Raw genomic sequence first — 16,858 nt, forward strand, 5'->3', positions numbered from 1 at the left:
GAGTAAATGTAATTAGTTACTTTCCACATCTGGACATGGGTTTACGTTTTATAAAACAAATTGCTCTTAAATTCATTTTGCATGCATATGTATGTTTAAATGGGGTTTTTGAAAGATTTATTTATTTTTTTATATATGTTTCTATAATTTGTGGGTCACTACTTTAATGACCATGAGGAAATGCAGGTCCCAGGCTGAGATCAGTTCAGAACCCCTGATCTGTTATAAAGCACATTTCTCCAAACGCACTGAAGTGAACTCCTGCAGAAAGCAGAAGATCAGTGGAAACTGTGTAAACAGAGTTTAGTAATGTACAGCTCTGCAGACACGAAGGCGGCCGGGAGGAGAGTCAGCTGACCCACTCAGACTGAGCAAAACAGGAAGTCACATCTCTGCGCAGTAAAACCACTCCTCAGAACAGAGCCGTCAGCACAGCGCTGAGAAACGGGCTGAATTCACTACCATTACCAGCAGCTAACGCAATATTTACTGACGCACAGCGTCCGGTTTCCACAAACACAGAGCTGAGAAATAGTATTTAACCCTTTTCGCCTGCAGAATTGTTTCATTTGTGCGTGTTTGTCATACGTAGATTTTCCATAATAACAAATAACATTTTACTATCAGACAAAGATAACCTTAAAAAGTGTAAATTTGGAGTAAAATTATCACATAATTTCGGAAAAAGAGCATCATACGAAACGATGTAAAACATGGTGGTGGTAGTATGTTGGTCTGGGGCTGCTTTGCTGCTTCAGGACCTGGAAAACTTGCTGTAATAAATGGAACCAGGAATTCTGCCGTACTTGGGTTGTGCAGCAGGACAATGACCCAAAAGCACACAAACAAAAAGTTAAAAATAAAAAATATTAAATTTAGGGCTGGACCCCTTTATTTATTTAGCTTTTTTTTTTTTACATTTGTTTTGTCTATTATCTTTGTGCTTTTATACTGGATACTGTCAACGCTTTTCTTTTCTCATTTATTGGATTTGTCTTTTTTCTCTACTTTCCAGTTTTACAATTGTCTTTTTTGTCCTCTTCTCTCGCTTCCTCAATAAAATATATATATATATATAAAAAATAAATTCAATAATTTTTAAGTGCTTTTTGTATTTACTCAAGTTAATTTAGATATATAAAAAAATATAAGTATGATTAAAAAAAAAAGCAAAAAACTAAGGAAATCTGCAGGTACGTAAATACTTTTTCACAGCACTATAGAAATGTTGAACAGCGGTTAAATTATGCAAATAAAACCACAAAAACAGCCAGTTAACTCGTCCAGAACGTTTTGGTTTTATTTAAGTGTTGCATGAAAAAGCAGAATAAACAGGGGGGCGGAGTGCAGCGGGGGGGGGGGGGTGGGGGGGTGCAGGGCCTGAAATACTGAGGATATGTTTGTAGTGCTTCAGTTACCGACTCTCACAGACAACAGCGCCCCCTTCAGTCCCGCTCAGACAGCGCCACCAGGTGGGAATCGATTTCAGACTCGGATAAAATCCTGTGAAACACAAAAACAACAAATCAGTGCACAGTGAATAAGCACCAGTGATAAATCAATCAAACCAATTCAGCTGGGTAACCAATAAAACAATTCATTTAATCAATCAACCTTCATTTTCACTGGGACGTATTTTAAAGATGAGCCACATTTTCAATGTAGTCGATCATTTACAAAAGACAGGAACAAAAAAATAATACAATAAAAAGAAAGCAAAAGTTTGTCCAGTAAGATAATGAATAATACACAATCAAAAAAAAAAAACAGGGATGTACCAAAAAGATAACTTTTATCTTTTATTACTGAATACTGTCGCCTTGCCTAAAACAATCCTAATGTTAGAGGAAACAATGCAATATGACAATGCAACGAATCAGTCATTGCTAAGTGTAAATGATGATGTCCTTTCATTTATTTACACTAAAAATATGTTTGGCTCAACGTTTCTTGGCGCCACAAATTAGTAGGTAAATATTCAGTAAATCTCTATCACACATCATTAAAATTACCATAATAAAATTGGAATACTAATGAATAAAAAAATAAAATAAAACTTACTAGGAGTAAACATCTTATATAAATGCTATATAAATCTAAATCATTTTTTTCTTACTAAAAAAAAAAAAAAAAATTTAAAGTAATATGAATCAAAATATGAGTAAGAGTAATGATTAATACTTCAAAAAATAATAATAATACAATTTTCAGCAATAAGCATACTGATTAATTATGTGTCATCTCAATGTACTTATTTATTTATTTACTGTTTTTATTAATGTTATTATATTTCAGTTCCTTGTCACATCTGATTTTATGGATATGCTGACAAATATATACTTATGCCCTCGAATCCTAAATGTAATTTTCTTAAAATGTACTTGTTGATGTTGATTTGCCCAGTCTGATTTAAAGTGTATGAAAGAAGTGTGTAATAAAAACTTTAAATACAAAAAAATATATATATGCATCTTCTTTACGTGTCCACTAGCACTTTAGCGTAGCTGCACGCCGGAGGTGCATGATGAGCTGCGTTGCGTTGCATTAAATGCAGCCTCGACTTCAGCAGAGCTCAAATGAATGCAGAGAAACATGAGATCTTTCTCAGAGAAACGTGATAAATTAAAGTGCCAGTGGAATCAGACGACCAAAAGAAGAGCTGCTGCTGCTGCTGAAGTGAAGTAGGTCAAACAGTGAACTGTGTGAACGTGAAGCTGCCTGTGTATAGTGTGTGTGTGTGTGTGTGTTGGGGTTTGTGGTTCAGGTGTATAAGAGCTCCTTCCTGTTCTATTTCCGTGCACTGAGCTCTCACCTGAACCTGGGCTCCTCCGTGGTGATCACCCCCACCTCCAGCTCCGACGGCTTAAAGTCGATGGACAGAACTGTGGACAGGCAGCTGATTGCAGTCTGTGGAATTAAAAATAATAAATAAATCAGACTTTTAATAGTAAACTATAAAATACAGAGAATAAACTTCACCTGCACAGATCAGCACCTTAAGAACTACACATAAATAAAGAAAATAATGACTTAAAAGCTAAAGTCCAAAAACATTTGGCTAAAAGCTAAAGTCCAAAAACTTTTGGCTAAAAGCTAAAGTCCAAAAACATTTGGCTAAAAGTTTAAGTCCAAAAACATTTGGCTAAAAGCTTAGGTCCAAAAACGTTTGGCTAAAAGCTAAAGCTCGAAAAGTTTTGGCTAAAAGCTAAAATCCAAAAACGTTTGGCTAAAAGCTAAAGTCCAAAAACATTTGGCTAAAAGCTAAAGCTCGAAAAGTTTTGGCTAAAAGCTAAAATCCAAAAAGTTTTGGCCAAAAGCTAAAGTCCAAAAACGTCTGCCTAAAAGCTAAAGTTCAAAAACGTCTAGCTAAAAGCTAAAATCCAAAAAACGTTTGGCTAAAAGCTAAAGCTCGAAAACCTTTGGCCAAAAGCTAAAGTCCAAAAACGTCTGCCTAAAAGCTAAAGTTCAAAAACGTCTAGCTAAAAGCTAAAGTCCAAAAATGTTTGGCTAAAAGCTAAAGCTCGAAAACCTTTGGCTAAAAGCTAAAGCTCAAAAAGTTTCGGTTAAAAGCTACAGTCCAAAATATTTTGGCTAAACTATGGCTAAAAGAGCAGTGTATAAAAACATTTACATACATACATATTGCTATAGAATTGGGTAAATTTTCGTGATTATATTATAAAAGTTGTGGAAGGAGTAGCATTAAATTTTTTGTGGTGAGAATAATAAGAAAATAAGAAGATTACGAACAACAACAATTTGGCTTTGTCTGCTAACTTTTGACTTTTAATCTATGTAAATATATATATATATCTTTTTTGCTGTATTTAGTGATGTAAACAGCATTTCTGCTGCTCAGACGTTTAGAAGGTAAACTACTTCTTCATTTTTAATAAGATGCAATTAAATCACAGACAATTGTGTAATTCATTATTTTTATTTCTTATTTTGAATCAATCGATAGCCCTAATTATGGATATTCTTAGTAGTTAAAATATATTCCTGTATTTGGATTAGAGCTGCACAATATTAGAAAAAAAAAAATTACATTGCAAATGTTCTTTTTTCAGATCGATCAAGAGCTGAGTCAGCGCTGAGCTCTCAAAACCCGAGGAAAACAGCAAAACAACAGCAATTGACTCTTTAATCAGGCATTTAAATGGCTTTTTAAAAGGTAAATAAGAGGATTAAAAAGCATGAATTCAGCTGTAACTGAAAATATCTGCACCGCAAACTGTGCTGGACTGAGGTGCACAGCTTTCAACACATGCACAAGCCCAACCATGTTCTCAGGAAGCAGCAGTCTGTCACTCACACAGACACAGAGACAGCGCTGTGTATCTACTTCCTGTGTCAAGAGTCAAAACACTGCAACACGACGTGTTTGATTTAATTGCCTTAAGTGACATCATCACATGTCCTGCGACGTGACTATTGCACATGCGCACATCATGATGACGATACTTGAATGATATATCGTGCAGCCCTAATTTGAATATTAAACCCGTACCTCTATCGTCTGCTCGAAGGTCCAGTCTAACTTCTTCTTCACTTTCTTCTCCAGGAAACTGGTGGCTTCTGTCTGTTTGACTCCGGCAGCCGTCGCCTTAAATCCGCAGTAATAACCTGCAGGGTCGCATTTATACACCTGCGTCCCGCATTCCTCGTCCACGCCCACCACGATCATACCTGACCACAGACACCATCAGGAAGTTTTAAAGGGTATGAAATGATGTGATATAAGTGTAAAAGATCCTCTAATGATGCTCAGTGATTTTAAAGCACTGTTTGGCTGCTCTGAGATCAGTGAGGACGCTCAGCTGTGCGTGTTTAAGCGGCGGTGTGGGGACTCACAGCAGCCCAGCGGCCTCATCTCAGCGTTCTGGGTGTAGACCTGAGAGATATCAGCGATGCGTTTACACAGCATGTCCACCGGGATCTCGTACCCGTACTTATACTTCCAGTTCGCTGCTTCATACCGAGCCCTCTGTACCTGAGACCTGCTGTCCGCTACACACACACACACACACACAATATACACACACATCAATACATAAACAAACACACAATAAAACAATATTAAATATTAAAGTTAGGGCTTTGATCAATAACAGTTAAGTTTTTTTTATCACATTTTTAATATCATACAGACCACACCCGAGGCCCACACTAATAAAAACAGTTAGCCTTGTGAATAATCCACAATTGTAGGCTTCATAATAAGAGTCCTCAGACCAGACTGTGTTTATGAATAAATAAATAAATAAATAAGTAAATCAAAACTAATAAAGAGTAATAAAGAAACACCCCCGCCCCCCCTTTTTTCATTTTATTTATATAAGTCCTAGCGTTGTAACAGTTCACTAAATTCACTCCATGGTATAAACCCCATAATCTGATACGATTCTACAGTATGTTGGGTTAAAAAGAAGAAGAAGAAGAAGTAAGAAGAGAAAACTGCTACAGGAAGACGTCTGGCTGACCCACATGGAAACAGCAGCTTTAGCCTTTAGCTCAGATTAACATGATTAAGGACTGAGTCTCAGTTTCAGTTTCTCTTCAGAGAAGAAAAGAATTAGAGTTAATCTGACAGTAGAAGAACCGCAGTAATAAAGTCATTAATAAGACAAAGATTAAATAAAAAAGCAGATTGTTTGGGTCTAATTAGCTACTATTAAACAAAAGGGGTGTTCTAAAACTTTTTGCCGGTTGTGCAGACATACTAAAATACATACATTTTGGCCAAATTGTCCAGCCTTAATATATGCTTAGATAATATTACCAATAAAGCTCTTACCTGTCATTCCAGTCATCACACAGCCGATATTCTCTGTTATTCTGAATAAATGAGTGACAGTAGCTGAATCCAGCAGTTTATCCTGTAAAATAATAATCACACATCACTGACTGAAGCTCAGAGCATCAGCACAGTCAGTACTGCTGCATCATCTGCTGTAAATCAGGACTAGAGAAGCTATTACTGTAAATATCAGAATAAACACAACATAATTAAACACATAGAATCCTGTATGTTTACCAAGACATGCACTATAAACTAATCAATACTCACTGGTACTTTCTTTTGTGTGACAACAACCGCACAGTCCTTCCCACGCACAGCTACTGAGGTCAGACCCCCCTGATTAATGGCCTTAAAAGCATACTCTGTATAAAACAGGTTATATACAGTCATACGTAAATGTTTGCACATTACAATCAATTAAATTCATTTAAAATAAAGGACACAGTTGAGTCTGATTAAATAAATAAATCAAACTTTAAAATATATATATATATTTTTCCATTTGCGATGCAGTTAAAATGAACAAACTAATTTATTTATTAATTTGATGGAGTGACTGAGTAATATAAAGAGAATGATAGAGAGAATGATAGAGAGAGCTACAGTGACCGAACGTAATAGAGTTATATAAAAAGAGATACAGAAAGGATGACAGAGCTGAAGATTATATAAACATATATAGAGAGGTGCTTGAGAGAAGTGATGAGTGATATCAGAGAGATATGGTTAAAATATCACTGAAATGTTACATTCAGTTGAAAATATTAAACTCATATATTATATAGATGTATTAAACACAGAGTGATCTATTTTAAGTGTTTATTTCCTTTATTGTTGATGATTATGAAGCTTACAGCCAATGAAAACCCAAAAATCAGTGTATCAGAAAATTAGAATATTATATAAGACCAATTGTTACTTTTAACAGTGTGGGCAGTGTGCCAAGTCCTGCTGGAAAATGAAATCTGCATCTCCATAAAAGTAGTCAGCAATGGAAAGCATGAAGTGCTGTAAGATTTTCTGCTATACAGAATAATACAATAAGATTGTGAAATTATTTGAGGGTCATATCGTCCACCCCTAGTCAAAACAAATGATAATACTATTATAACAATATATAATATTATATATAATATAATTAGAATATACCCTGACTGTCAGACATATAGAGCAGAGACAGATTCTGATCAGATACAGACTCAGAGACCACAGCCTGCCCATAGAGAAAAACAGGTATAAACAGAATAAATATTATATAATAATATAATAATAAACATTACTGTGTCTGTTATGTATGTTTATTTCACTGTTATTATTTTTGTTTTAATGTTTTGCCAAAACTGTAAGTTTATCTCACAGTCATGCTAATACAGCTAGCTACACTGCAGTGAATGGGCAGTTCTCTCTCTTTCTCTCCGGTTCTTACCGACTTGGTAGAGTCTTCCCTCCGGGGAGAAGATGGTGATGTGGCGGTCAAACCCCGCACTCGACCCGCGAGACATACCCAACACACACTCACTAATAATCAATAATCTATAATCAGTAATAACCCGACCAACAGCACCTACACACACAAACACACCCGGAAACACTACCGCTTCACTTCCGGTGTGAGGGGACGGCTGTGTTTACATCACCCAGCGCTGATTTACACTTTATATTAATAACAATAATAAATATATATTTTTATTAACATTAAATATAAGATTTCTATACTATATTAATATATTAAAAAAAATATCATAAATAAACTAATAAAATAAATAAATAAACTTAAAACGTAAACAGAACTTACTGAGATTTAAATAGGGAACTATATAAAAAAATGTAAACAGAACATACTGTGATTTAAACAGGGAACTATAATATAATAAAATAAAAAAATGTAAACATACCTAGGATTTAAACAGGTAACTTTAAATAAAATAAAATAAATAAAAATAAAATAAATACGTAAACAGACATACTGAGATTTAAACAGGGAACTATATAAAATAAAATAAAAATGTAAACAGAACTGGGATTTAAACAGGTAACTATAAATAAAAAAAATACTGTTATTTAAACAGGAAAGTATTAAATAATAATAATCGCTTTATATTCCTACATATTTACACAGTCACTCTTATTTATTATTTTCTACTGATTACATCTTTTATTAAACTGTTTACAATTATTTGTATATGTTATAAACATTTCTCTTCTTTTGGCTTGTTATTATTTTTTGGCTTGTTATGGCAACTGCATCTGCACAGATCTCCACAGCCAGAGGTAGCTTCTTCCTTACCACTCTGTCCTCAAGCTGTAAGCTGATTGGCTCTTTTTAATAAAGGGCGGGACTTCATCTATACATGGTCTGAGCACAATACACTGTGTTTCCACTGTGTGATGGTTCATTATCCCAGATTCCAGTAGAGAAAAGGGCGGAGCTTCTGGACATGGTGAACATAAGGCCTGTGTTGTGTACAGTAGTAAAGTTGTAGTAAAGTGGTATTAGTGAATATAGTAACTCTGTATTGTAGTAGAGAAGTGGGCGGGGCTTCCTCTGGTCATGGTGAACATAAGGCTTGTGTTGTGTACAGTAGTAAAGTTGTAGTAAAGTGGTATTAGTGAATATAGTGACTCTGTATTGTAGTAGAGAAGTGGGCGGAGCTTCTTCTGGTCCTGGTGAACATAAGGCTTGTGTTGTGTAAAGTTGTAGTAAAGTGGTATTAGTGAATATAGTAACTCTGTATTGTAGAGAAGTGGGCGGAGCTTCTTCTGGTCATGGTGAACATAAGGCTTGTGTTGTGTACAGTAGTAAAGTTGTAGTAAAGTGGTATTAGTGAATATAGTAACTCTGTATTGTAGTAGAGAAGTGGGCGGGGCTTCTTCTGGTCATGGTGAACATAAGGCTTGTGTTGTGTACAGTAGTAAAGTTGTAGTAAAGTGGTATTAGTGAATATAGTGACTCTGTATTGTAGTAGAGAAGTGGGCGTAGCTTCTTCTGGTCATGGTGAACATAAGGCTTGTGTTGTGTACAGTAGTAAAGTTGTAGTAAAGTGGTATTAGTGAATATAGTGACTCTGTATTGTAGTAGAGAAGTGGGCGGAGCTTCTTCTGGTCATGGTGAACATAAGGATTGTGTTGTGTACAGTAGTAAAGTTGTAGTAAAGTGGTATTAGTGAATATAGTCACTCTGTATTGTAGTAGAGAAGTGGGCGGAGCTTCTTCTGGTCATGGTGAACATAAGGCTTGTGTTGTGTACAGTAGTAAAGTTGTAGTAAAGTGGTATTAGTGAATATAGTAACTCTGTATTGTAGTAGAGAAGTGGGCGGAGCTTCTTCTGGTCATGGTGAACATAAGGCTTGTGTTGTGTACAGTAGTAAAGTTGTAGTAATGTGGTATTAGTGAATATAGTAACTCTGTATTGTAGTAGAGAAGTGGGCGGAGCTTCTTCTGGTCATGGTGAACATAAGGCTTGTGTTGTGTACAGTAGTAAAGTTGTAGTAAAGTGGTATTAGTGAATATAGTAACTCTGTATTGTAGTAGAGAAGTGGGCGGAGCTTCTTCTGGTCCTGGTGAATGTTAGTCTTGTGTTGTGTACAGTAAAGTTGTAAGTCTTATTAGTGAATATAATAACTATCATATAGTAATACTGTAAACTGCAATTATATCAAATCAAAGAAAAGACAGACACAATTGTAAGATTTATTTGTACATTACTTTGAAGTTTATGAATCAAAGCATCACCTTTTATATTAAAATTCATTTTTATTATTATTTTTTTTTTTACACAATTTATTCATCACATGTCGGTCAGTGTTGTTTAGTGAGACACAGCCACTTCTGTGGAATTTCATAAGAGCTTCTGTCTTCGCCGTCTTCGTCGTAGGGGAGGTGCCAGGATGTGGGAGTGCTCTGCACTACAGTATCATATCTCAACTCCCTCTGGAAATAAAAAAAACAATAATAAAGTTAATAAAGAAGTTTTCTATTGTTTTTACAATTTTAACTATAGACTTAAAGGACATCTCTTAAATTAATGCATTGTCTATAATGTAGCATGTTTTTGTGTCTGCATCACTCTGCAGCGAAGGCTGTTTAAAAAAATTATCTCTGCCATTAGGAATTAAAAGGAAAAAAAGTTAATTAGTTCAAAAACTAATTTTTAGCTTTTTACAGCAAGCAAATACATTTGGATAAAATTGAAAACATAAAATTGGATGAGATTTTTACCTGGCCCATGTTTCTGTCTGGACTGGATGTAGAAACGTTTTAACGTTTTAACTAGAGTGAAACTGTTTATTCTAGGTGGTTGCTATGGTATCCCAGGTGGTTTCCATGGTATTTTTAGACAGTTGCATGGTATCCCAGGTGGTTGCTATGGTGTTGCAAGGCTGCTGATTCATGGTAACTAGGGGTAAATTGTTTTTGCTAGGAAGTTGTTATGGTATCCCTGGTGGTTGCAAAAGTATTGTTATGGACAGTTCCGTGCTATCCTAGGTGGTTGCAATTGTGTTGCTAGGCTGTTCCTACATGGTAACTAGGGTAAAAGTGTTAATATGTGCTAAATGCTTGCTGGGAAATTTCAAGATGATTTATAGGTGGCTGCTGCGGTATCCCAGGTGGTTGCTATAAGGTGAAAATGTGTCCTAGTTGGCCACACACTGTGCCGGAGCTAGTACCCACCTGAAACCGAACCTTCTTTCCCGGAACGTACCACGGCACCACCAGCTGGTGCCCGCGCTGCCACTTGAAGAAGAGGCGCCGGGTGGCGCTGTCGGGAAGACACGCCTTGTGGTCCCTCATCAAATCCCGACTTACGAACTTACAGTTGTTCCCAGAGTGCAGTGCAGCGTAGAGCAGGAAGGGGTCGTCCTTGGAGCTAAGGGCGGGACAGGGACACAGATCACTATCAGGTGGTTTACAGGGGGTTGCTACAGAGTTGCTAGACAGTTTCTATGGTATCTATAATGGCTACGGCTATTTATTTTATGATGTAATTGTTCCCATGCCCTAATAAGTCTTAGCCACACCTTAATTATCTTGTTCCCACTCCTCAATTATCTCGTTCCCACGCCTTAGGATCTCATCCCCATACTTCTTTTTTTTTTAACGTGTGTGTGTGTGTGTGTGCGTGCGTGTGTGTTCCACTCACATGTTGTCGGTGAAGAAGCAGTGGGCTATCTGTTTGATCTTTAGGATGTCGTATCTGTTCCACATCTTGGAGTGCTGCATCATGTGCTTCCTCCCGAGGACGAGGACGGTCAGACCCTGATCACACAGCTCCGAGACCACCGCCAACAACTGCACACACACACACACACACACACACACACACATTACACAAAAGTCCACAGAAGACTAATGTTACCATCCACTTGTGAGTCCTTTATCTGTCTGTATGGCTGCTGCAGTATTGTGCTGGTGGTCGAAGGCACTCTGCACTGTTTTGTGTGGTTAGTGGTGTTTGTTAGCTCTGCTATGTTTCTGTGCTTCTCACTGTTTGGGCTGAAAGGAGAGATCTGGAGTGGGGTATCCAGAGAGTGTTAAAAGTGTTTACTCCACAAGGTTGTCTATGTTGTGTCTATGTTCTATTGTGAATAATATGAGTCTGTGATTAGCAAAGCATTGCATACTGTTCTTACCTAAATATACAGTGGCTTGCAAAATATTCAGCCCCTCTATATAAATACTTAGTAGAGCCAATTGTAACTGCAATTACAGCTGCAGGTCTTTTAGGTGTTTGTCTCTATTCTTCTTTATAAATCAGCTGAAGATCAGTCAGGTTGGATGGAGAGTGTTGGTCTGTGAACAGCAGTTTTCATGTCTCTCCACAGAAGATCAATGAGATTTAGGTCTTTAGGACTTTAACTGATCATCATAGCTACACTGTAGCTCTGGCTGTATGTTTAGGGTCATCGTCTTGCCGGAAGGTCTAAAGACTTTTACAGCCTCCAACAGCTTTTCTTCTTCCAGGATGGTTCTGTATTTGTTTATCTCCATCCATCTTCCATCCATCAACTCTGACCAGCTTCCTAAATCTGTCCCTGCTGAAGAAAAGCTCATCCCCACAGCATGATGCTGCCACCACCATGTTTCACAGTGGGGATCAGGGTGTGTTCAGGGTGATGAGCAGTGTTACTTTTCTACCACAAATTTCTGCCAAAAAGTTCTAATTGGTCTGATCTGAGAACAGAATCTTCTTCCACATGTTTACTGTGTTTCTACATGACTTCTACAAACTGCAAACAGCACTTCTTACATCTTTCTTTCAATCTTTCCACTCTTCCATAAAGATCAGATTTGTGGAGTTCAGACTTATAGTTGTCCGGTGGACAGATTTATTCTCCTGATCCACCTGAGCTGTGGGTCTCTGCAGTTCCTCCAGAGTGACCATGGGCCTATTGGCTGCTTCTCTGATCAGTGCTTTCCTTGCTGCATCTGTCAGTTTGGGTGGATCGTTGCCATATCACAGAACACCTGTATTCATACTGAGAGTAAATTACACACAGCTGGATTAACTCTATTAACTAATAGTAAGTTAAGACTTCTTAAGGCTGTGAATTGATTGCACTGGATTTTATTTAGGGGTTTCAGAGTAAACGGGCATAAATACTTTTGCACGTCACTGTATTAATGTAAATATGTAGTGCTACAGGTGTGTAGTGAATGAATCCTGGGTAGGTGGGTAGGGGGCGGGGCCTGTGTGGGAGGAATTCCCCCCCGGGTTGGGATGGATGAGTGGGACAGGTACGGCAGTGTATCAGCTGTAGGGAAATTATTCATCCTCGCTTTGTTTTAACCCACTTACACATCGCCCACTCACACACAGCACGAGGGGGAGTTTCCTGTTTAACAGGAAGTGGTGTCTTTACTACAGTGAAGGTGGGGATGGGGGAGGAAATGCTTTGTTGGCTCTAATTTAAACCTGCAGGCTAAAAATACCCATCAGGCCGTGTGGGAACGGGCCGGAACGCCGGGACTTCCACAGAAGTCCTGATCACGCTTTTCCTGGAGTCATAAATTAGCATAATCTGGGAAATTACCATATTTACAAGTTGTTCTACACATTTTCCATCATAGTATTTCCAGCTAAATATAAATATAGCATACAGTACCAGCCAATGTTTGGACACACCTTCTCAATTAAATATTTTTATTTTATTACCTTTTTTTTACATAGTAAATGAATAGTGAAGTAGTAATCTATCAGATTATGAAGGAAAACATAAGGAATCAGGTAGTAATTTAGGGTGTTTTCACACCAGCACTATTTGTCCCGGTTAAAACGAACCAGTTAGTTTGTACACTTAGTGCGGTTCGATTGAACAGGTGTAAAAACAGTAATCACACTCGGGTGCGGTTCTCTTGTGGTGAGAACGTGATCCGGTCTCGATCCAAATTAAATGTATCAAATATACTCCTTTTATTAGAGCTAAACTGCTGATAAAGTGCAGTTTAATCTGATATATTAGCCAGATAACACAAATTACCACAGCTATGAACAAACACTGTCTCTGCTGCTCCATGCTGTTTACACACTGAGTGTGGTATGTGCAGCATTCACTGCTCACCATTAAAAACACTGTTTAAAAGCACAACGGCAAATGTTCTGTTATAAAGCAGCTTCACACTGCTATAGATATACAGATATACAGAAATACGCGCTGGAACACAGAATCTCCTTACTATATTTACTTTCTTGCTACCACACCTGACAGCTCTGACCAATCAGAGGGGACTATGTGCTTGCGTGGTATTATTAGTGCACAATTTGGTGCATTAAGGTTTATTCCTGTGTGATTAGCCCAAATAGCAAAGATAAATATAAAAAATGCAAAAGTTCGGGTCTTAAAAAATTAAGTTATTTTTTCTTTACTTAGTTGAAAAGTTCTTGCCATAATATGGATTAGAGAATTAATCAATTCAAGTAAAGTAGTTTAACTATCAATGCTGCAAATGTACAGGACATTAAGAGTACATTGCGTCATTGTAATGTTTTTAATGGTCTTTGAGGTGTGACCAAGTAAGGTCAATATCTAGAAAGATTTGACAGTTTGGCAGTATAAATGAGTGTGGAATCACTACTAAATCACTACTTTGCTTATTTTCAGCTCACTGTTGTCATTTCTATTTACGTTATGTATAAGCTGCTTATTAAAACGTTTTAAAGTATTTGCAACCTAATTAATAACCATTAATAAACTCCTTTATAAACCATTCATAAACCCTTTATAAAGGTAGTCTTATTTTAAAGTGTTACTGTTTTATCATAGTTTGGATGAGTTAAAATACTGAATAAAAGTGAATTTAAGGTGTGTAATAATACTGAGTATTATCATGTGAGCGTTAGTGTAGTCCAGTACTCTCAGTCTGAGTACTGTAGTGAAGAGTACAGTCAGAACAGTTCGTACAGAAGGGAACCGGGCCGGCCGGGTCCGGTTACGGTAAGACCCGACCAGTCAGAGAGAAACTGAGAGAGGGAGGAGTGTGAGGGGGCGGGGCTTAGTGAAGGGAAAGGAAAAGTGTGTGTTATTCGGGCCCAGCGTCACCATGTGCACAGGGTTAAAGGTCGCCTGTTAAACAGGACGTAGTGCTGATCTCGGTGCTTTCCACAACACAGTCCACTTCCTGATGATGAATTAGCAGAAATGCTCACACCTGTCAGCAGATCTGAGTGTGTGTGTGTGTGTGTGGTCTTTTAAATGTTAATGGTTAAGGTTTAACCATTTATAAGCCTCTAGTTCAACTTTACATAAGAGAAATGAAAAATATGAAGTGTGATCAGGTCCTCTATCTATATAGATCTGATCAGTCAAAACTTAAATTCAGTGTTTTCTTTTTTCATTCTTTTAAAATGTTCTGTGTTGTAGATTAATACAAACTCATCCAAACTATAAATACATAAAAACATATAGAACTGTATAGTAAACTTTAAAAAAGTGTCGAGTGTGAGAGTATAAATATGTTTTATATATTAGATTCTGTAAAGTGTCTCCTCTTGTTTAGATGATGAGTTTTGAACATCTCTGCTGGATTTTCTCAGTCAGTTTTATGAGGTAGAGTCTCCTGGAATTCAGGCTTTCAGTTAACAGCTGTGCTGAACTCATCAAGAGTTAATTACTTGAATTTCTTGTCTCTTAATGTAAAGTTTGAGAGCATCAGTTAAAGTAAAGTAGTGAAGAGGTAGAGTTACAGGTATACAGTGAATAGTGAATATTTCAGTAATGTTCGAATCCAGGTTATGAGAAGAAACAACTACTCAACTAAATAAAGATAAAAATACTTAAAGATCAGACAATCCGAAAATAATTAATAATAATATTATTAATAATACTCTTTATTAATAAAGCACCTTTCATACATTAAAAAGTGATTTACATACAAAGATAATAAAATTAGAATAAAAAGGAGAAACGGTAAAGGAAAAAAAAACAATAAAAGTAAAGTAAAATGAACAATAAAGACAGGACAATAGAATATAAAATAAAATAATAAAAATAGGGCATAAATATTTGTAATTTCAATAATTTTCTAGAAAAAAATACTTTAGAAGGATTTCAGAAGCGCTAACACTTTCGGTCATGACTGTAAATGTCATATGACCATATTATTGAGCCATAAAAGAGGCACAATTTAATTTTTTAAGTATATAAACCTATCAAACACATTATCTCAAGTTGTATCTCATGCAAATATTACAACAAAAATATAGGCCATTCTAATTACTCACGCAGTAACTGTGGCATATATTCCTCTGTAAATAAAGACGACCTCAAAAGGCATCAATCTCATAATTTACTCATATCAGAATCTGTAGATGTGTGTGAAATCCCCGTGTGGATATGTGGTCTGATTTAATCACAGATCTGATTAATAAAATCAGATGACGTTGCTGATATGAGGGCGGAAGAAATAAAAAATAAGAGCCGGGTGATAAAAACACATCATACCAAAACTACACTGATTTATACAGCAAATACTGAACCCACACTGCCCCACTTTACTACCAGACCACCGGCTAAAGGTTATTTAAGGTTATATATGATCACTCTCTCAATATTCTTATGCTATATAGAGTTCATTACAGGTAGACACTCGTATTATTTGACTTTAGTTATGTTTATTTGAGTTTAGTATTCTAATGTTGTATAGAGTTAATTACAGGTAGAGACTCTCACTGATCACTGAATTTATTATAGTTTATTTGGGTTTAGTATTCTAATGTTATATAGAGTTAATTACAGGTAGACACTCTTATTATTTGACTTTAGTTATGTTTATTTGAGTTTAGTATTCTAATGTTATATAGAGTTAATTACAGGTAGACACTCTCACTGACCCTCACTGACTCTATGATTATTTGGGTCTATAATTTCTAATGTTATATTAATTACAGGTAGACACTATTTTTTATTTGGGTTATATTGGTTATACATACAGCGTTTCTTTTCCAAATTAAATTTTACCAAATTGAAAACCTCTGGAATATAATCAAGAGGAAGATGGATGATCACAAACCATCAAACCACCAAACTGAACTGCTTGAATTTTTACACCAGGAGTAAAGCAGCATAAAGTTATCCAAAAGCAGTGTGTAAGACTGGTGGAGGAGAACATGATGCCAAGATGCATGAAAACAACTGTGATTAAAAAACAACCAGGGTTATTCCACCAAATATTGATTATTTCTGAACTCTTAAAACTTTATGAATATGAACTTGGTTTCTTTGCATTATTTGAGGTCTGAAAGTTCTGCATCTTTTTTGTTATTTCAGTCATTTCTCATTTTCTGTAAATAAATGCTCTAAATGAGAATATTTTTATTTGGAATTTGGGAGAAATGTTGTCTGTAGTTTATAGAATAAAACAACAATGTTCATTTTACTCAAATATAAACCTATAAATAGCAAAATCAGAGAAACTTACACCTTATAAAACTTCAAAAAATCAAACAGAAAAATAGAAAATTAATTAGAAATTTTGTCAAATAAATAAATAAAATAATATATATATATATATATATATATCAAACTGCTTGCACAAATGTTTGCCCATGACTATAAAACT

At 36.2% G+C, this 16,858-nt stretch overlaps 2 protein-coding genes across 2 annotated transcripts in view; both read right to left on the reverse strand.

Annotated features, from left to right (window-relative positions):
• Window positions 1–1,274: 1,274 nt before the first annotated feature.
• On the reverse strand, window positions 1,275–7,410 carry psma6a (proteasome 20S subunit alpha 6a). The gene is made up of 7 exons (XM_022664774.2): window positions 7,230–7,410; window positions 6,071–6,165; window positions 5,798–5,879; window positions 4,855–5,010; window positions 4,511–4,689; window positions 2,813–2,907; window positions 1,275–1,503 (listed from the first exon to the last, which is right to left on the reverse strand). Exons 1-7 carry the CDS (start codon window positions 7,303–7,305, stop codon window positions 1,446–1,448), a joined length of 741 nt encoding a protein of 246 aa, XP_022520495.1. The 5' UTR covers window positions 7,306–7,410; the 3' UTR covers window positions 1,275–1,445.
• Window positions 7,411–9,481: 2,071 nt separating this feature from the next.
• Window positions 9,482–16,858, reverse strand: part of prorp (protein only RNase P catalytic subunit) — a 35,537-nt gene continuing 28,160 nt past the window's right edge. The window contains exons 6-8 of the mRNA XM_049464059.1: window positions 10,944–11,092; window positions 10,475–10,670; window positions 9,482–9,733 (exon numbers count right to left, since the gene is read on the reverse strand). Of these exons, the coding sequence (XP_049320016.1) occupies window positions 9,602–9,733; window positions 10,475–10,670; window positions 10,944–11,092 (477 nt within the window). The 3' untranslated portion in view covers window positions 9,482–9,601. The remainder of the gene's footprint in view (window positions 9,734–10,474; window positions 10,671–10,943; window positions 11,093–16,858) is intronic.

This window comes from Astyanax mexicanus, chromosome 14 (genome assembly GCF_023375975.1).
Source record: "Astyanax mexicanus isolate ESR-SI-001 chromosome 14, AstMex3_surface, whole genome shotgun sequence".
NCBI lineage: Eukaryota > Metazoa > Chordata > Actinopteri > Characiformes > Acestrorhamphidae > Astyanax > Astyanax mexicanus.

Excerpts from the sequence above, each read along its gene's own strand:
- psma6a (XM_022664774.2), bottom strand. The coding sequence starts at position 7,305 with ATGTCTCGCGGGTCGAGTGCGGGGTTTGACCGCCACATCACCATCTTC. Across the intron at positions 5,880-6,070 it reads TCACACAAAAGAAAGTACCA|GATAAACTGCTGGATTCAGC; the intron begins GTGAGTATTGAT and ends ATTATTTTACAG. Across the intron at positions 4,690-4,854 it reads GATGAGGCCGCTGGGCTGCT|GTATGATCGTGGTGGGCGTG; the intron begins GTGAGTCCCCAC and ends GTCTGTGGTCAG.